At 50.4% G+C, this 21,328-nt stretch overlaps 1 protein-coding gene across 4 annotated transcripts in view; it reads right to left on the reverse strand.

The window, feature by feature from the left end:
• Positions 1-235: 235 nt before the first annotated feature.
• Positions 236-21,328, reverse strand: part of LOC118776860 (caskin-2-like) — a 62,868-nt gene continuing 41,775 nt past the window's right edge. Inside the window, exons 7-22 of one of the 4 annotated variants that reach the window (XM_036527478.1) lie at positions 20,162-20,292; positions 16,255-16,363; positions 15,796-15,904; positions 14,660-14,754; positions 12,186-12,303; positions 10,714-10,887; positions 10,395-10,478; positions 9,253-9,386; positions 8,878-8,956; positions 5,919-6,010; positions 5,375-5,485; positions 5,095-5,196; positions 4,475-4,613; positions 2,434-4,284; positions 1,709-1,964; positions 236-1,457 (exon numbers count right to left, since the gene is read on the reverse strand). In XM_036527478.1, coding sequence (XP_036383371.1) covers positions 1,361-1,457; positions 1,709-1,964; positions 2,434-4,284; positions 4,475-4,613; positions 5,095-5,196; positions 5,375-5,485; positions 5,919-6,010; positions 8,878-8,956; positions 9,253-9,386; positions 10,395-10,478; positions 10,714-10,887; positions 12,186-12,303; positions 14,660-14,754; positions 15,796-15,904; positions 16,255-16,363; positions 20,162-20,292 — 3,681 coding nt within the window. In that variant the 3' untranslated portion in view covers positions 236-1,360. Of the gene's footprint in view, positions 1,458-1,708; positions 1,968-2,433; positions 4,285-4,474; positions 4,614-5,094; positions 5,197-5,374; positions 5,486-5,918; positions 6,011-8,877; positions 8,957-9,252; positions 9,387-10,394; positions 10,479-10,713; positions 10,888-12,185; positions 12,304-14,659; positions 14,755-15,795; positions 15,905-16,254; positions 16,364-20,161; positions 20,293-21,328 lie in introns of all 4 variants that reach the window. The other 3 variants (XM_036527469.1, XM_036527486.1, XM_036527495.1) reach the window with 3 other exon arrangements.

Genomic DNA, 21,328 nt, shown 5'->3' on the forward strand with positions numbered 1-21,328 from the left:
AGACTTTGGTTGACCACATTAAATTGCTCCCCAAACAGTAACACATAGAAATGTACTCTACAATATACAGTTTCGATTGAAATATTTATTTTACTGACTGTAACTCTAAAATAATTAGTCAAAATAAAGAATATCATTGGCAATATTACTGCTATCTTCCACTGTACAGTGTCTTTTTAAAATTTCATAGTTATGCTTAATAAAGTTATTCATTTAAATATGTTTTTAAAAGCAAATGGATGCTTCCCTTTGTTAGAACAAAACCATTATGCAAATATACATGTTTTACATAGCCTGAAAGGATGAAAGGAGACCCCCATCACTCACGCAATGTTAAACCTCCAACTCCCTGTTGCTTTGAAAAATGAGAGAAATCCCTCACCTTTTGCCAGCTGTGTTTAAAGGGAACATGCAGACAGGGTTTCTATAATGAAACAGGCCCAATTACTTGTACAAATTACAAGCAAACCACCGGTGCGGAATAAAACAAGCAGAAAGGATGCCGTCAAAGCTGTAAACGTGTACAGCGTCAGAACAATCTTAACAACGTTTAGTCTAGGAACTTTACTTCCTATTCCTTGTACAGTGCTCTCCATGCATGCTTTCAGTAGAGCAGATCGAAGCAGGAAATATGGACCCTGGTTTTCCGGCGCACACCTGTCCTTTCTGTGGCCGGTTGCACATTCTCAATGGGGAGGGTCAAGTGTTACGCAATGAATTGCACACTGAAAGCAGCCAGCAAGGTAAAGGTCATTGGTAACGACTAGCAACAGAATGAAATGCCAATGACCACGCAAGCCGGCTGAAGAGAGGGTGGCTCCACTGCTGGTCGATCGTGACTCCAGCCGGGAAACCCTTGAGAGCCAGTCTGTGCCCGTGCTAAAGGCAGACACTGAACATGCTGTGTTACACAACATCACAATCCCTGTATTGACGCCAGAAACGGCTCTGATCCCATCATAGCACAATGCAGTTGGGTACAGTAGTCTTAAGTGCTCGCGTTTAAGGAAGGAGGTGAACGATGGCAGATGTGGAACTCTTGTCAGTTTGATTCTTGAGTCCGAAAGGGAGAAACCGGCACCTTCCACAGCCCTCTTTACAGCGCGCTCCTCGTCCTGTTTGAGCTGCCATAGGGAGCCGCCAGTCACACGTGGTGGGGGTACAGGGTGGGCAGGCTTGGAGATGCGGGGCTGTCGGTGGCGGGTGACGGTCTTGAAGGGGAGATCTTGGGCGGGGCGTTCGGGTGCAGCCCCTGGCCTCCTGCAGTCACGCTCCCTCAGAGAGAGCAGGGGCTGGTCCACATGCTGCCGGGGAAACGGGTGGAGTCCGGGTCAGCCGGCCGGAAGGGGGGGAAGGGGGGTCAGTCCAGCATGGCATCTAGCTGGTCGGCCAGGTCGTCAAACATGTTGCCGATGTCATCCAGAATGTTCCCGGCAGACTTCACCGTGTTGGTGCCACTGGAGCGTGAAAGGGAGGAACGGCATCCATCAAAATTGAATTCCATCATAATGTAAAGTAACGTGTGAGTGCATATATTAGGCATGCAAACTGTAACAGCCAGCTAGTGTGTGTCTATGTGTGTTGCACTGAGCGTGGGCATTACATTGCATTTAGATTACATTCAATTAGCAGACGCTCTTATCCAGAGCATCTTCCAGCGCAATAGAACATAAGTGTATCCGTGGAGGGGTGGCAGTGTGTCCGTTACCCGTCGTTGTTGTCCTCCAGAATAAGCTTCCGCTCCACGGCCTTCAGCGCGGCCTCCAGAGAGGTGCTGGTCTGCTCCAGGCGCCTGTGCACCAGCACTGAGCCCGGGCCTGGCTCCGGGCCCGAGACGCAGGCCTGGGGCTTTCCTGCCTTGGCCGGCTGGCAGAGAGCGGGCGCAGACGGGGACAGGGGACTGCAGGGGGAGGGGGAGGCGAAGGCCACACTCTGCACCACGCTGAGACTCACACCGGGAGCTGCTGCTGCAGGACAGAGCACACACACAAACACACTCAGACAGCGAACCCATACTCTGCTGCAATGGTGTAACATCTCACCGGTTCAGTTAAATAAATTCATTCAGTTTAGTAGTGCATTCTTGACACTTTTAAATACTGTTTCCAACCATTCTACAATCATTACATTACATTATATTATTAGCATTTAGTAAACACTCTTATCCAGAGCACCTTAGGTTACATAGGTTACATTTTTTTTACATTCTACACATTTATACAGCTAGATATTTACTGAGGCAATTCTGGGTTAAGTACCTTGCCCCAGGGTACAACAGCAGTGCCCCAGCAGGGAATTGAACCGGCAACTGCTGTTACAAGTTTACGGTCCTCAATACTATGCTATACTGCCACCCCAATCATTTTCAGGTACCTACTGTTCGGAGGATATCAGATAAATCTCATATTGTCACCATGATCTGCAGGACAGTACCTGTGGGCGACGCGTGCTGGAGGGGTTTAGCGGCAGTGGCGGGTTTCTGGGGGCTGGCAGGTTTCGGGGAGACGGGAGGTTTGAGGGGCTTCCCAGCGGAGCCCCCCTTCTCCAGGCACTGCAGGCTCCTCTCGATCTCGGCGATCCTCAGGCTGACGTCGTCGTCGCTCTGGAAGTCCGGCGCACTCCCCGCGGAGTCGGGCGGGGCCGGGAGCGCCGTGCCTCCCTCCCCTGCCAGCGCGGTCTCCTCAGGAGGAGGCTGCTCCTTGTCCTTGGGCTTGTGTCTGCGCTTCACCGTGTCTGACTCCTTCAGGTTGAACTCGGGCACTTCCAGCTCCTTGCGGGGTTTCTCGGCGGCGTCGGTGGAGGGCTCGGGTTTGAGCGGCCCGCCGGTTTTGGGCCGCTGCTTGATGGTGAGGTTGCCCTCCTCGGCAAAGGGGATGCACTCGCTGGAGCTGTTCTGAGGCGACGAGGAGCCGTCCAGCCCCGGGACGCTCCTGCCCTCCTCCTCGGTGTCGGACTTCACCCCGCCGTCGACCTCGGCCTTGTCCGTCTCACAGGCGCCGGGCTCGCTCACCGTCCTCCTCCTGCCCCCTGCAGGCTCGCGGGGGGCCAACAGCGCCGGTTTGGGCGGGGGCACGGGGGAGGAGGGCTTGGGAGAGCTGGCTGGCTCCTGCTGGGCTCTGGGCTTGTCGGAATGAGCCGGCGTTGGACCCTTTACCGGGCTGCCCCCAGTGGTCTCCAGCATGGCAGTGATGCTCCTCACGCTGCCCGTGCTCTCCGTCTCCACCCCGCCCCCGGCCACGGCCCCGGCCACGCCGGCTGGCGACAGCTCGGGCGGCTCGGGGCTGGCGCTGCTGCTCACCGAGCTCAGCCGCTTGGGCGGCGGCGGGGGCGGGCCCTTCTTGCGGGCGCGGATGGCGAAGGACTGGCTGCGGCTGACGTTACGCTCTGTGGTGGTCTGCAGGCGGGCGAGCTGGCTGCGGCCCGGGCGGCGGGTGAGGGTGGCGTATGACGCCAGGGCCCCCGAGGGCGCGGGCGGCGCCTCGTCCTCGTCCGGCTCCCCGTCCGACAGCGCGTAGCGCGTGAGGCTCTGGGTGCGCTTCTTGGGCCTCAGGACGTCGCCGTTGACTGGCAGGGCCTTGGCTAGCGGGCTGCGCTCCAGGTTGGTGCTGCCGCAGTGCGAGTGCAGGTAGCTGAAGCCCTTCTGCGCGGGGCTGCCCTGGGGCAGGGCGCCGTGGTAAGGCAGCACCGGGGAGGTGTTGGGCTTGGGCTTGGAGGGCAGTGCTGGGTAAGCGAACCCGGGCGTCTTGCTGGGAGTGTGCGGCGGTGTGAGGGTAGCAGGGCTCTGCTGCAGCAGCGCCATCTTGCAGGGCAGGACCTGGCGCTGGTCCCAGCCCTCCGGAATGTTCCGCTCCTTCCCCGGGCTGCCGGAGGACCGGCCCCCGCTGCTGTCGCCGCTGCCCAGGCTCTCCTGGGAGCGGCTGTGGGGCGCGGCCGAGGCCAGCGGGGGCTCCTGGGAGTGGCCCGAGCCCCGGGACCGCGTGCCGATGCTCTCCTGGCTGACGGACATGGCGGCCGCCGCGCTCTTCATGGCCAGCCCCTCCTGGCAGCCGCTATAGTTGCTGGACATGGCAGTCTGGAGCTCGGCGCTCAGCTCACTGTCCTGGAACGTCAGCATCTTGGGCGTGTGGGGCGAGGGGCAGTCCCCGCTCTCCGGCGGCTCAATTGCCACCAGCTCCAGGGCGCCCGGAAGCTTCCGTCTCAAAGTCCCCTGTCCCTCCGCCTGGTTACGGGCCTTCTGTATGTCACACAGCTTCTTCACTGCCAGCATCATTTTCTTCTGGTGCCCTGAGGGGACACAGTGGTATACTTAGCACTAAATTTACAATCCTAGACTACAGCCACAAATCTTAGAGTAGACAATAATGTCAGCACAGCTTTGAAATCATGCCACTTCAGAGACTGGTGACTAGGGGCTTTATGAAGCATGAAAGCGGAGTCATAACTCAGTCATGGCGAGCGTGTGGCAGGCTCTTACCCAGCTTCGTGATGCCGATCTCCTGCAGGTCCTCCCAGGTGATGTCCCGCACAATGCTGATGGAGTCGTAGCCGTTCTCCGACAGCTTCTTGTGGTACTGAGGCAGTCCGATGGCACTGAGCCACTCACCCAGGTCAGACTAAAGAGCACACACAGACACAAGGACAATGTGAGAGAGGGTGGAGTATGGAGGCACATATACACACACATACATACATACTTCACACAAAGTGTAAGAGCAGTAATACAAATACTGCTGAAATTACAGGTAAATTAAATGGGAATTCACTTATAACAGAAGCATTTTGTCTGACAGTATTTTCAGTCTACATTATCTTTGAAACTGGGCTGCTGCTGAGTTTATACAATGTAGTGTAGCATGGTGGTAAGGAGCAGGACTCGTAACTGAAAGGTTGCTGGTTCCACTCCCCACTGGGGCACTGCTGTTGTACCCTTGGGAAAGGTACTTTACCCACAATTGCCTCAGAAAATACCCAGCTGTATAAATGGCTAACATGTAAAAACTGTAACCTATGTAAGTCGTAATTGAATAAGAGTGTGTGCTAAATGCCAACAATGTAATGTAATGTTGTTCCTTGAAACGGGGCTTGAAGGCTCACCGGGATGTAGTCTGGTAGCCATTCAGGAATGGTCAGGTTGCCGATCTCCATGGAGATCTTCTTGCGATGGCCTGGCTTGGTCACCCCGATGGCAGTAAGGTCCTGTACAGATAGAGTACAGATAAATATCATATCATTTGAGCCTCTAACAAGCAGGCAAAAAAATTCAGACAACACCACAAATATTTACACAGACACAAAGTTATATATAAAAATGTCCCCTGTTGCGCCAGGGCAAACATCAGGGAACTGGCAGTGTGTGGTGGCCTTGGTCACGTACCTCTGGGGTCATCCTGCTGATGGTGGGCACGTCGTAGCCGGCGTTGATGAAGTTGCTGGTGTACTGCTCCAGCTGAAACTCGCTCAGCCACTGGTAGATGGCCTCGGCATCCTGAGAAGAGGGGGCAGATCAGAGGTTAGTGAGAACACTACTCGCCCTCATACAGTACCAGTCAAAAGTTTGGGCACACTTTATTTTTACCATTTTCCACATTTTAGAATAATAGGTAAAGACATCAAAACTACATAACAATACAAATGGAATCATGCAGTGACCAAAAAGTGTTATAATCAAATCAAAACTCTGATACTTAAGATTCTTCAAAGCAGCCAATTTTAAATTAATTTGTTTTTGGAAAGACATACATGCATAGGTATTAACTTCATGATTTATATTTGTCTAAGAAAAAAAATCAAGCATTTAAACATCTTAAGTCTTTAAATCAAATTATCAATTATTTTTATCAAGTGTATCCAAGCTTTTGACCGGTACTGTAGCTGCAAATTAAATCCCATCCCATGGAGATGACGTCGGAGGCACCTACTCTGCCCTCCAGCAGCTGCTCGGGACGGATGAACTGCTGGGAGAAGCCCTGCTCCCCGGGACGCATGCTGTTCAGACTCCGGCGCGGGGGCCCTGAAACCACCACAAATCACCATCAACAACACTGACACATGCCTCGTTCCTCCGACCGTCCCACGGCCTAAACCAAGACCCCGGCAGCCCAAACCCAGTCCGCTGTATGATAGACAGAGTGTTGAGGGTTTGTCAAAGGGAGTGTGCTGTGCATTTCAATCACATGCTGTTGTCTGAGGGGAGAGGTGGGAGAGCTGGCACCTATTAAATGCCGCTATTAATTCTCGGGAGCCAATGAGAAGAGCGGCGACGGACCGCAAGCAGACGGCAGAGGAATGTTCCACCGCTACCCGAGGCGCTGATCGGTCTTACTCAAAACAAGGTCGGAGGGCCTTGCCGTTACCTTGGAGACAAAGTGCCTCAGAATTTCCCGGCAAAACAGCGACTCAGACAGGAATGAGCAGCCTCAGGGCGGCAGCCGTCAGCGCGTGACACGGCCCCGCGTCTGCGGCTCCTCCCCTTTCCGAGACAGACTACCTGCCCTCTCTCTCCCCGAGGCCGGGAGCGAATGGCGGGCCCCGCCGTGCTCACCTGCCTGTCCCATCGCGTGCTCGCACGGACACGACATTACGCTCGCAGGCAAAAGCAGACTGTAAGCGTCCAAAATCTCAGCAAGGGTCCATTATAAGTGAGACAGGTGGCTGAATGCAAATGCATGCCAGCTTCTTCCTGAGCCGCAGACACATGGATTTCATCAGAGAAAGGCTGCAGGCTGCCTATTCAGCGCATTGTTTGCTTGTTTGTTTTTCCTCTTTCCACACAAGGGATGCACAGCTCCATAAATCTTCCATTAAAATGTTATATGGTTATTCAAATGTTTGAATACCACTTTTCCCTCTTGGTACTTTCTGAATCTCTTTTTGTATAAATAATGACAGAATTCTACGGAATCAGAATTCACTTACAGGCAGGAAATCTGAAATCAGAACTCATCTTTCTATTCTGAGCAGGCTTTCTTTGATGGAGATAATTATATAAAATTAGGAAGCTTTTAATGGTACAAATATGAATATAAACACAGGTATTTAATTAGTGAAAACTGAAAAAACTAAAATATGTGGCATCATCCACAAATAATGTTTTCCCAGGGAAAACATTTAAAACACCATATAAACCTGGACTGCAGCTTTCAGTCCTTACACATATGCAGCAATGTGTTAAGCACATGGTTAAAAACTCTAGCCAATGCCCTCGCAGGCCAATTCTCTTCCCATGATTCTCAGCTCTGATCACAGCAATATAACTCCTCATCAGTATGTCATATACACACTACATCAATAGAGCTTTGTAGGAGAGCAGCTGTACAAACTGGATTTAAAATGATCACTTCCATCACTAGCTGAATAATGGAGAACAGACATAACAAGCCACCAGAGATGAAAGTCTTTTAAAACGTTCTCATCTGAGGACAGTTATCAAACGTTCTGTCAGATTACAAAAAAAGTAACGGCCCCGTATCTTACCGCTCCGAAATAAAGAGAGCCGCATGGTTCCTCGCCTGTACGGACTGCCTCGCCCCGGACCAAAGGCGTTCTCTGAACACACACTGGCTCCCCGTACCTGCAGCTCTGTGTTATAACCCCCCCCCCCCCCCCCCCACCTCAGTCTTCCTCCTTCCTGTGGCCCCATGTGGAAATCCGACCCCACGACGCGTGCGTCTCTAAGCCCGGCTGAGCGTTCGAGTGTAACCGGGGCAGAAGCCCGTGAGCGAGGGCCTTGCTTGTGCCTTTTCATCTTTCCTCCTTACATAAACGCGGGTTTACAGAGAAGGATCAGAGTGTGTTTATTCGTTTTTTATTTTAAGGTGAGCTGCTCTTTCTTGTTTCTGGATCCACAGAAGCCTGCAGGCAGGCTTGGCTGGCCTGCCTGTGCCCGAGCCCAGCAGCTGCTCAGAGGAGCCGGCCTGAATAAACACGGAATAAAGTTCTCCCCACTTCACCTCGCTCTGAGGGGGGGTGGAGAACCAATGCTGGACACATATCAGACATTTGAAATAAGCACCACTTCTCTCCTCACAAAATGAGAAAATCTGCTTTGGTGGCTTGTGTAAAATTACAGTGCACTTGAGGCATAAGAAATACATGCAGTTGTATAAACGCACAGTCTTGTGCTGCAGTTATGTATCGTGTACTGTAACTGCAAGATTCTCCATACACACAGAAGCTCTGAATCAGTGGCTACTGTATACACTGCTTTATTTCAGGGCTTTCCAACTAGCGGCGCAGAGACCAAATCCAGCCTGTCTTGGACTCTCTCCTGGTCCTTTGACAGTGCAGAAACAAATTAATTCTTGGAAGTGATTGGAACTGCAGAACTCTGTTTACTCACAGTGCAAATGAACTCAAGTCCAAAAGAACAGTCTCCCGTTTTCCCTCCTTTTTATTCCCGTTAGTTGGCTAGTTGGTTGGCACTGCACATTTGTTTAATAAGTTTAATAACTTAAAATGATGATCTACTACGCATTACAAACAAACAGAAGGCAATGATAAAACTGTGTTTTGAGTATGAAAAATAAGCCATGGATTCAGAAAATGTCTGCACTGTTTTTATATACACATTATGATGATACAATTTATACATACTACTTATTTGTACATTGTTCTATATATGACAAGGGAAACGTTTTGCTTGCACATACTACTTCATCTTGGGCCCCTGAAAAAGTAACTGAAAGTCCAGTTTTACTTTGTTGAAAACCAGCAACATATTAAGTACTAAACAGGGAAGTGTATTCATGAATAAGGATTCGAATCAGGTAAGAATGGTTTCATGAGAACATGAGAAGCTGAGTGAAATTAAAAAAGAGAGAAAGAAAAGGAACAAGACAACAGCGAGGACGAGGGGAAAGGAGTCAGCAGCTGACTGACCTTGAGGCAGATCCGGCTGTTTGCTGGGGTCAGAGCCTGTGCTGAACTGCTGCCCTGCTTCACCAACAGGGGGCGCTGGCTGCACAGAGAGAAAGACGGGCACTAAATGCAGCATCTGTTTTTAACTAAGAATCATCACCAACACTGGTAGTAACAAGTACCTAATCCAAACATATGTCAATATATCAATATATCTCTAATAATAACCAGCTGCTTCTACTACTTGCATTCTTACTAGTTCTGCTACTTTGCTTGTGCTAATAATAAGCAAATAAATTCATGTAAAAATATCCACTCTTGACAGCTGTTGTAATGCATCTTTGAGACTATTCACGGCACATGATGAGTATCAGAGTGATGTTACCAGTTCCACACCTTGTTTGGGTCTGGGAGTCCAGCAGACTGGTGTGGTCCGTTGTGGTTGCTGTTGCTCTCGGTGCTCTGCCCGCTGCCAGCACTGCGGGTGCTGCCCACGCTGCCCGTGCTGCCAACGCTGTTCCTGTCACCGGCTGGGGGGAGGGAGGGACAAGGAGAGGGAAAGAGAGAGCGAGCGTTATTGGAGGATGGAGTGGCGCCGGGGTCTGAAAAGGGGCGGCGGGCGGGTGAGTGACACCTGTGGATCGCGCGTCACTCCCGCCCACCGCCTCTCTCTCCTGCTGGGGGGAGAGCCCCCCCGGTCCTGCTTCAGCCATCGCCCAGACATTGCAGGCGCTACATCGCTAATACCTCGCCCTTACGCTCCGTGCAGACTCTTAAAAGAGAGGAAATAAAGGACCGCAAGTGCTGGAACACAACCGGACGAAACAACCACGTCTGGGAAACCTGGGACGCTTTGGAATCAACTGGTCTCCCGTGTCTCGTTTAGAGCGGCTGGATTCTGCAGAGTGCTGAGGCTCCTGTGGTGGTCCTCAGAGACACAGCAGACGCTCTCGCCTTGAGGAGAAAGGAGGGTGGGGGAGAGGAGAGGGGAAGCCCTGCCTGGGGGCGGCAGGGACAGGGATGGGGTAGCTATGCCGGAGGGGGAGGGAGGTGGCAGCGGTGTCAGTGGAGAAAGGGTTTAGGCAGGGCGGTCCAAGCTGAGGGGGAGGGGGTGGCAGCAGCAGGCAGGGACGGGTAGCGTAGGTCAGGACGTCCCGAAGCCGCAGGCTAGCGCAGTCAGGACGGGGACGAACGACCGAATCCTCAAATCGCAGGACCACTGAGGCTTACTGAGCCCCATGGGAGCTGGGACTGGAGCAGTCATCACAGCTGTGGGATTTTGGGAGCACGGTTCCCTCGGAGGAGATGTCACCAGGGGCTCAGAGAGGCCCAGCCTGTTCCTCCTGCAGTGCTCTCGATATGCTGTGGGCAGCTGGCATCCAACATGGCAGCAGGCAGGGTGGGGGTAACAGCCAGCTCTTCATGGCGCTCAGGCAGTGTGCGGCAGCGTGCGGGTGGGGCCGCAGCCAGAGGAGGGGGGGAGGGGTGGGAAGGGGGGTTGCGTTAACCGGGCGCTAGGAAATGGGGGCGACTCTTACCAGGGAGAGAGTTCCTGAGGACCCATATATCCTCACTGGGACTAGCTGGCTCAGAGAGGAGGCTGGGGCTGTCGGGTGGCGTACCTATTGAACACAAACACTTTGTGGGCCAGGGACACTCTCTAAGTCCGGGGGATGAGGAGGGCGGTGGGGGTGGACTGCCCACCACAGGGCACCGCATGGCTGTGTCTTCACTGGACAGTCATGCTGGTTTGGGGTTGGGGTGAGATGGTTCAAATGTCAACCATCTGCTGGTACCTGCATATACAGTATGTGTATGTGTGTGTGTGTGTGTGTCCCACTCCTTGACCTACTCTACCTGTGTTGTCGTCCAGGCCGTTGGCACGGGGGAAGGCAAGGTGAGGGGGGGGTGCGTACAGGGTGTAGGAGTCGTCAGTCTGTGGGACGGTACTCAAACTGGAGGCAGGGGGGGCTCTGGACAGGAACTGCTGCCGCTGGGTGGGCAAGGAAGAGTGCCGGGAGAGGGTGCCCCCTGCAGGTAGAATATGGAATACAGAGATGAAAGAAGAAGAAAAGAAGGTTTAGCAAGAGGTAGTTGGATTAAAAGTATTTGGAGAATGGAATATTTCAAAGGACAGTATAATGTTGGGAAGTTACAGCAAGAGAGAGCATGGAGAGAATAGGGAGAAAACAATGACAAAGAAAGAAAGGGAGATGAAGGGTTAATAAGCACAGCTAGGGGGTATTAGTGGACTAACGCAAAACTGTTCTCTTTTTCCATTGTGTCATGAATGACCTATTCTCTTGCGTATTCTCACAGGCCACATTGGGGCAGACTGCAAAAAAATGTCCTCCGTTGGAAATTACATTTTGTAGCTTTGGGAGTATCACACTCCCCTGATACAGCGACCATGACAAATAATGTGGGCTTCTGAGCAGGGCCACTCATGTATAAATGTGTACACACAAGGTGGTACTCTGGGAGATTATAATGCACAGACCGAACATTTGGGGTGATTAGCATTACACCGCTCTCCCTAATGTAAGGTAAGGGAGCTGATTATAGGAGCACAGTGAGATACGCAGAGACAGCAGAATCCTGACAGTGTCACACAGCAGGAGAGGAGCGCTGAGGCTGTCACTGCACTGTCATAAAGGGGACAAGCCACCCTGTCTCCGCTTAACCTGGGATTTTCCACCCAGACTCTCTGCTGCGCTGAAGGAGCCCCAGTGCGGGCACTGCTTCTCCTGCTGCATCTGCGGGGTTTAAAAGTGATCTGACAGCCCCCAGTCTGAGTCTGCTAATCCTATTACCGTGTGGGTGTGTGTGAGAGAGTGTGAGTGTGTGTGTGCGGGTGCCTACATGTTTGTATCTCTCTGTCTGAAAATGGATGGCAGACATATAAAATAAGTTATTTTGTGCAGGGAGACAGCCCTAGGGTCTATCAAGGGGAATATTATAGCCTGCAGATGACTTCTCTACTGTTTCATCTGATTGTTGGGTCTTGTATAATCTCTGTGTGTTTTGTAAGCCTCTCACTAGTTTGTGTGTGTGTGTGTTCTGCCAGGCTAGCTGACTCAACATGCAGGTGAAACTCAGGCAGCTTTTTCCAGTATAAGTGTTGACATGAAGCAAAATCAAAATGACACCTTTCAGCTCCGACAGCCAAAGAACTCTGGCTCTTTATCGGGAGAGGGAAGGCTGATTGATATGTGCTCGGGTGAATGTGGGTGGGAAGATCCAAGTCATGTCATACTGCATTTAGGCAAAACCACAATTCATGAACACAGACATACAAACGTAACATGCCGGTAAATCCACTGACTGACCTGATCGGCGACTAATGACCTCCACGATGGAAGGAGGGAAGTAGCCGACGCGGTCCGTGCCCTTTTGGCTGTCGTGGATGTGGCCCTTCCAGCGTCCGTCCATGTGCTGCTCCAGGACCTGCAAACCAACCAATCACATGCGAACTGTGCTCAGTACAAGGCCAATCAAACTGATGATTTGCTCTCCCCAAGCATAAGCAAAAGAGAGTCATAGGGCAACCTCAGTGCGCTGTAGGTTTCTGACGACGTTGTGTTGCAGTTCTTTGTTTGTTAAGAACTGCAATGGTATTTGCAAACTAACACAATGCACCAAGCATTTGTTTGCCTTACAGGCAGAAACTCACTGGCAAACCAGTGTACTTAGAAAACATGGTCAAGCCCTGTTGTAGCAACCGACTGCCTCCCTCCCCCCCATTCAAAAAAAGGTGTGTCCATGTCCATGCGCACGCGGGCTGAACGCTTGCCCCTTGTATCACATTCTTAATTTAGCTGCACACGTAACGGAAATGAATCTATTAACATTCCAGTAAAGGCAGAGCGGGCTCAGGGAAGGGGAGGGGGGAGAGGTCAGGTGCTTGTTGCCGTGGTGGAGGGGACAGCAGAGACAGGGTGACACTTACGCGGGCTGGGCGGAGCCCGCTGTGCCCCGAGCGTGTCAGCTGACTGTCCTCCCTCTCTCCCATGAACCCTGGGCTCTGCTGTGGAAAGCTGGCACCGAGACAGACACACCTAGCACATTTTACCCTGACAATGTGCACAATGACATACACAGACCTTCATACATTTGATCCAGCCATCTATCACTCTTTAATCCTGTACTTTTTGTTGCCTTAGCGTTAAACTCTTCCCCCGGGGCTCAGAGCAGACATGAGTGTGGACCACAGGATTTAATGTGTTAAGTGAAGACCCTGAGGGGCATTCTTTTACAAAGAGCACTAAGACAGAAAAAAAAAAAACTTTGCCTACAGATGGCAAAGGCATGCACTCGGAGAGAGAAAAACACACACACTTGGGTGAGTTCGTACACCTTGTATAACAGCACGAGAGTCGCTCGCTGAGCACTGAAGGGGTGATTGACGAGCGGCTGTGCCTGTCTCTGCTTGCCTCTCTCTTCTCTTATCTGCTACACCCGGGACACAGGGTTACCTCCAGCACAGCACGCTCTGTTGTCAGGTCATCTCTACAATTCACAACAACTACAAAACAGCCACTACATGTGACCCTGTCCTGCCCCAGGGAGCCTTGGCAGGAGGAGGTCAGAAGCGAAGACTGTGGCAGAAACAAGCCATCAATAACAAAAAATGGTAACAACAGCCAGTGCTGTTCTAGAGCTGCGACCACTTCAGGGAATCCCTTCACGAGTGTCTTTTTGCCATCTAGTGGTAATATGAATGCAATTCCATTACTCTGGGAGAGCCACCAACTTGAACAGTCAGTCAGTAAGTGAAGGATAGTTTCTAGGGCTGCTCAGTTTCGGTCAAATGCATAATGTCCCCCCCCAGAGAAAACAGCATGTTGGAACACTGCCTAAAGCCACAGTTCTGGTGTATGGTTGGGGAGCCCTTAATTCTTCAAGCCTAATTAACAAGACAGAAGGTAAAGAATAGGTTTAATCAGAGTGCAAAGGAAAACAAATCGCAGCATGACACGCAAACACATACACATACACACACGCACACACACACACACGCACACATGCACACACACAAAAACATGTGTACACACATACAGACACACCTATGTATTCACACCCCTTGTCCCCTGAATACCTGTTCAAGAGCATGCCTGTATTCTGTGGTTGCTCTACCCATAACTGTAAACACAAGGGCGCCAAAGCAAAGAAGACACGCAAAGAGTCAACAGGCACACTGCTGCTATGACCTTATCAGCTCCAGCCAGGAGTTGACACATCAACATCACACACACACACACACACACACACACACACACACACACACAGCGACAGCGGGCAGTGCTGGGAGACAGGAAAGGACAGACGGACAGACTGCAGCGCATGATGAAGGGTGTGACAGTCGCTAACGAGCTTGGACAGGGTGCCCTGGAGAGTGATCTCTCAGCAGAAATCCGGGCAGGGCAGGGCAGGGGCGGAGGGGACCAGGCGCCGAGCCAGACGGCCCAGGCAGGAATTTGCATCCCTGGGGCAGCGGCAGGGGTGAGGCGGGGTAGAGGAGAGGCATTGGATTTCAATACAGCACAGCACATGCTACATTTCCTCCCTGCAGTCTGAACGCTCCAGTTGCGGTGCCATTTTGCTTAAACATCATTCAAGTTTTTTTTTTTTTTAACTTGTTTCAACACATCTCAAAGGCAGTGCAAACCCACTGGACCAATGGTCACTTTTGGTCAAATGTCCTGTGCGTTCGAATTGTGACCACCACAGGCAGGGCCTGCCACCCGCTCTCTGACAGAGCTGCCTTTGCCACTTGCACCCCGCAGTGCTGTCTGATACCCACCATGATAATGTCCCCTGCCCGGATGTTGAGCGCCGTGGGGTCGTGCAGGTTCCAGTAGTCCTTTAGCGCTCTCACCTGCAGGACTCCTGTAGCATCTGATATCAAGGAGAGAGAGGGGGAAGGGGGAACAGAGAGAGGAAGGGAAGCAGAGAGGTTTACGTGTCAAACTCGCTTTCAGACCAGTATCATGTACTCTCGTACCCCCTTACAGGACATTCTGTTGATCGAGCAGTTGCTGTTGCCTGGAGCCTCATCAAGAACAGTTACTGTCTCTTCATCTGATAGTCCTGGGACAAGCTAGGACACATGACCGACCCAGAGGGATGTCCTGTAGCAGAGTAATGCTCCTAATTTGTGACAGCATAGAGGTGGACCAACATGACACGAAACATAAAAACGCGGATTTCCAATTTATCAGTACTCACACGCTCCCTAAATGACACGACTCGCTAATGTAGCTGAACTTCCCAACATTAGCAGCATGGTTAAAGCTCTCTGTCTTCAAACAGACTTCCTTACAAGTGCCGATTACTCCTTTTTAGTTCCCATATCAAAGGACAGACATCAAAGACAGGAGCTCGCTGGATTAGAGAGGAGATAGCACAAACCACAGAGGTCTTTATTCAGCGCGCACACACACACACACACACACACACACACAGAAACTGATCCTTAGGCATGGTGTTCATTTCCTTGTGAACAGAAAGGGGGCCAGGTTACATAACAGTGGCGCTAAACACAGCTGCTTTTCAAATTACAGCTCCAGAGCCGACCGTCTCCTCCCCCTCTGTCCAGAACTGTGGCGACACCCCCCCCCCCACCCCCCCCCCAACAATGACACAGGGCATACTTCTGATGGGGGGCCCAGACAAGAATAGACAGACAGACAAAAACACAGACCATCTCTGAAAGAAAGAGAAACAAAGAGGGTAAAAAGAAGTCAAAAGAGAAAAAGAGAAAGAGAGAGAGAAGAAAGGGGACAAAGGGTGAGAGAAGAAGAGGAGCAGGAAATAATACATGAAAAGTAAGTCCTGTGTTTGTTCTGCAGAAACGGGCAGTTACAGTTTAGCGTGACCTGGTCGCTAGGAGCCCTGGCGGTCAGAGCGAGGCGGGAGCACAGCACAGCATGGCCTCACCTCGCAGGAGCTGCTTGATGTCTTTGCTGGCGTGTGAAGTGGTGAACTGGTTGACAATGTCCAGTGCTGTCTGGTTGTAGGTGTTGCGGATGTTAACATCGATTCCAGCCTGCCGGGAGGGAGTTGATATGCACACATTTAAAGGACCGCTAGTTGCAGCAGTGTTTGTGTGGTGCCACCTGACACATTCAACAAGAATGACTACAATGTACTGCCTCCCCTGGAAAAGCCAACAGGGTTGTTCAAAAACACATCTACAAAAGTTCCCCCCATCATAATTAACACACAATCATCACCGGTCTCTGAGACTGAGCTGTGCACTGTTGAAAATAAGCTATGCACATTTGAAAATAAGTCAAGCACAGCTGTGTTTAGAATACTGGTGTGGTCTGGCGTGTAGCAGCCTTAGAGCTACTGAGAGACAAGTTAGTCAGTCAATGAACTCCGAATTTGACTTACGTCCAGCAGCAGTCGCACTACTTCCGTCTTCCCATAGAGGGCGGCCTCGTGCAAGGCGGTGCCAGCCTTGGTGGCCCTGTTGATGTCAATGCCGGCTTTCAGCAGCAACCTGGTGGTGAACAAGAGTGAGGTCTCATTAGTACGCCAGGGTTTACAGGCTTGAAGTTACACACAATGCTAGATTCATGCCTTTTGTGTGCCCTCATTCTTAGAGCTGTAGCTAAACCCTAGACCACACCAAACCCTCGGGCGTGAGGGATACTGCAGTGAATTGTGCCGTGACTGAGCAATCTTAAGTGAGGCAAGCGTCAGCAATGCTGCAAGTGTATTCTACCCCTTGCAATTAAAATCAGTCAGCAATTTAAAAAGTACGTAACGTAAAGTGTTCACAACTGCTGGCAACGCAGATAGGTTATGAGAATAATGCCTTGTAACTAAGACACCATTCAAGCCTCACTGGTTTGATACAGTAGAACACTAGGACAACAGCATTTCAGCATGGGCCAGAATCCCGAACAAAACACGTCACACTCTCAAGTTCACCCCTTTGGAAAAGGATGAACTTTCTTTTGTTCAAGCCTCTCCTCTCATCCTTTTGGACAGCATGCAAAAGAGGCATCTTGAGGCTGAAGAATGAACTGCAGAGGGGACTCCTTACACTTAAAACACTTATTTCATTCTTCTGTTGCACACAATAGTACAAGTAGGTGTAATTACCACTAAGTTTTAACATGTCTTTTAAATAGTCATAGATGCACTTGAACTATTCCATTCAAATTATACTTAAGCTGACTTCCCAAAGTGGGGGGTGTTGGGCAAGGAAAAAGAAATAAATGGTCATAGATGCACTTGAGCTATCCCAGTGCACCAGACAGAAAACTGACACCCACTGTAAAACACCAGCAGTACAGTAGATAGTAACAGTGGCACATTGACTCTCTATCTCAACAACTGCACTGATAGAAATCTCACAGGACCTTTTAACAAGGCAGGGGACACAGACATTATCCACGTCTGTCATGAACAAATAGTCTATCTACTGCTGTGGAGAAGAACTGTTAAAAAAGCCCTGAATTAGCAAAGGACACATGAACAGATACGCACTCAACCAAACACACACACACACACTCTCAAACACACACACACACCCCCAGGAGGCAGACGACCCGGGCTGCAGGAATGCTGTCGGGGCATTAGTTTCAGACAGCTGCGCTGGAAGGAATCTCAGCACTCCACTGGGAATGCCTGGCATGGGGACGGCAGGCACGAGAGGCCGGGAGGCTCCCAGCAACTGCGCGGCCAGACAGAGAGATGGCAGCTAAAAGTGAAAGGCGTCGTGCACCCGCTCTGCGTACACCTTGCTAACGTGAGCAGAGGGCAGAGATCCACCTTGCACCTGTCTTCATCGCACGCATGGTGGGGCAGCTTTAAATAATTTGGGAAACAAAGCTGAGATCTTGAGAGAGAAGAGAAAGAAGACTAAACCTAAATGTGCAAAATGTATCAGTCAGGCCATCAGATCAGCCTTGATAAATCGTTATAATGCCATCTGACAATGTTAGTTTTTATTTCCATTATAACAGACTGATGTGTTTGTGTACGTTACTACAATACAAAATATAACTGACACTGAAGGCAAAACTAGAACATAAACTGTCAGCCAGAAGTAAGTTCCAACAACCACAGAAGCGGATTCCAAGGTCTGTTCTGCTAAAGTCTCAGGTGGAGGAGTGCTGAAGGAAATGTACACTCCGTTGACTGCACACCATCTGGCATTCGAAAAAATTCATAAAAGCTCAGTTACCTGCGCTGTACACAGAAAAAGCAAAACTGCAACACAGCTGACTAGGAGGCAACTGCAGCACAATCCACACGTACGCAATGGAAAAACAGCGGACTGAAGCTGACTGAAGTTAACAGTAACCTATAATGAGTTTCTGCCATCTTATCATATGCTTTGAGCTTCGCTATATGCCTATTCTATGGGTCGTTTTTTTACCGAATGCGCTCCCAAAACACTACAATATCAGGCACATCCATTCACTCCAGCACACCATTTAAGTGGGGAGCTTTATAAAAGAATTAACGCAAGTTCAGATGACATGTAAAGGTGACTATATTGTTATAAAGAACATGCAACTGTGAAAATTAAAATATTTCTAGTACTTGTATGGAAACAACATTTCTAAAAAACTGGCATCAGAATCATCATGCATGGTTGGGTGAACACTGACCACTTGTACCGGCTCTGAAAATGTCCACGGGTGCACCCCTAATTGCATTTAGGCGGACACTGTCACGTTTCATTCGTTTTTTAAAACCTACACAAATGGAGGCTACTGTATGTTGTTTCTTTGAAACGGTTGTTATCTGAGGAGAGGAGCCCTCCGTCTGCTCACTGTTGCCAAGTCAACAGCGGTGACTCAGAGCAGCCATTCATTCATCTCTGAGTCATGAGGTGGAGGCGACAGGGATATAGCACAAAAGCAATAAAACCCAACTTTTAACTTTAACTTTAAAACCTTCTGGAGATGCTTTGGGCAAAGCTTTTACGTCTTCACTATAATCTGACCAGCAGCTCATAAGCCCAGAGGAACAGTGCCTTGCCTTCATGTTTTAGCACAAAGGGATGTGGTGATGAAACTCTCCCTGTACACTCTCTGTCATAGAAGGTGCGTATCCGATACATCTTTGGACTTTAAGAAGCTCGAAAACGTTTTGGAAAATGTCCTCTTCCATCCCAAGCCTTACTCCGCTGAAGCACAAACTCCACACACAGACTTTGGCTTGCACCTGAGACGCGACATCAGCCGATGATGCTACTTCACCTTAACGGCATTCATCACACCAAAGAGCTGTAGGTGGCAGGGGTCCTGTGGACTAACTAGTCTGTAGGACCAGAAGAACCAGAGCCGAGGTGCCGTTCTCCCCTGGACCTGTCTGTCTGGCAGCGCTTCGCTGCAGAGACACAGTGCTGGCTGTGTCAGGCAGAGGCATGCCCCCTTCAGTGCTGACTGATGCCCCCCCTCTCCTCTGGACCCTGCTGTCAGACCTTCAGGAGAGCAGCAAGCGCTTTCTGTATATCAATGCAGCAACAGCACACAGGGCTTTAAGTGTTTTTTATCAGTCGCTTGATCCTCAGAGAAGTTGCCTCACTGGTTGTGATGGACAGACCCTCTAGCAAGCTCACCAGGCAGAAGAATTTATGAGCCAGAGCGTTTCTTCTTGGAAAAGAACCCAGCCTGGATCTGGATGTCTTCATGGTTAAAACTATAAGCCTGGACAGAGATGGTACAGGTTCGTGTCAAACAAAAGGTTGACTGAACAACTCTGCCAAGGTCACGGGATTTACGGCCCGTCTTCTCTCTCTTCTTCCCAGTCACTGTATCTTCCCCGCTAGGTCTTCAGCTTGTGACTTGTTCCAGCATTCCCAGAGGAGAGCGGGGAGGAAGATTGCTTATGCCGAGAATGCGGCGTGAGGTGTCATGTGTGGGAAACATTAAGAGCGTGTCAGCGCAGCTGACCGAGCTCCAGAGCTTTGCAATCCTATCCGGGCCCCCCTCCTCCACCGCCGCGTACAGTATCTCGCAGAGCCCCCCGAGCCCTGCTGTCTGAGTGCAGCTTTCTGCCTCCTCCTGTACCGCACGCTCCCGGTGGGGTGAGTAGACTGACTGCACATCTCCACGAGTGATCAACGCACAGGAACACTAGCAGGAGGGAAAGCTGTGCTGCAGCGGAGAGATAAAGAGCCAAAGGGCCAGAAATGGACAGGAAGTGGGGAAACGGAGGTTTGGCGCGGAGATGAAGGCAAGCCACCATCGGTCAGGAAAACAAACAGAGATGGAAAATGGGCAGGAAAACAATGGAAAAGAGGCAGGAAGTGCGATAAGGAAGAGGGACCTCTCACCTGATGATGTCCTTGTGACCGTTGCGGGCGGCGAGATGGAGTGGAGTGTTGAAGCCAGAGTCAGAACTGTCCCTCCTCTCCCCCTCCAACAGAGCTGTAATCATGTTACTGCTCAACAACAGCTGAGCAACCTGGGAGAGAGGGAGGGAGAGAGAGAGAGAGAGAGAGAGAGGGAGGAGAGGGAGAGAGGGACAAGGAGAGGGACAGAGACAGAGAGAAAGAGAGAGAGAGAGAGAGAGAGAGAGAGAGAGAGAGAGAGAGGAAGGGAGAAAGGGACAAGGAGAGGGACAAGAGACAGCCAGAGAGAGAAAATGACAGAGTGAGAGAGGGGGAGGGAAAGAGAAAAGTGAGGTGGGGGGAAGAGATTTCATTAATGACACAAATGTGTGCCAGTATTTCACACTCTAAAATCCTTCAATAACAGATCACATAAACTGCAACCTGGTGCAGGTGACCATGTGCTCACAAAAGAAACTTCAGCAGACGGATGGAGAGGGGCGGGTCATAGGCCAGTTGCCCACGCCACGCCCTGGCACCAAGGCACAACAGCTGTCACACACAGGGCACAGTGACAGAATTCCGCAGTAGCCCAGCAACTGAGCACCAGGTTTCTAAAGATATCCCAACTGTAATTAAAATCAAGCCAATGGACCACTTTCCACCACAAGTTTGTGTTTCCTGTGCCTCATATTTATATGTGTTCAAATGCATGGAGGCAACAGATTAAGAAGAAATCCAACTTATGAGAGGACTTTTCTGGCAAATCCGGTTAGGGAGAAGTTAGCATGGTATGTATTTCAAACTAGGCTTATTGCCCGCTTTCAAAAAAAGCCACTGTACAATCCTGTTACCCTCACTGCATTGAAATACAGCGTATGTGACCAAAACTAATTTTCTTGGGTAGAACAGCCCTATTTCTGTCCAGTAATTGATCTGAGAACTGTGACATATTTGAAGTGCACACTGCATCCCTCATATAAATTCTTCAAACTCCCAGGGAATAAACTGACGTACATATGCTGTACAAATACCAAGGACGTTTGTTTCCTGAAAAAGTCCAATTAGATGAATCTTCTTACTTTTGAGACCTTCATTAGAAGAGATTTCCTTGAAAAGTCCACTTCACTAAGAAGTATACTTTTGTGACATCTCTCTTCAATAAAATTT

Source organism: Megalops cyprinoides, chromosome 1, assembly GCF_013368585.1.
Source record: "Megalops cyprinoides isolate fMegCyp1 chromosome 1, fMegCyp1.pri, whole genome shotgun sequence".
In the NCBI taxonomy this organism is placed as follows: Eukaryota; Metazoa; Chordata; class Actinopteri; order Elopiformes; family Megalopidae; genus Megalops; species Megalops cyprinoides.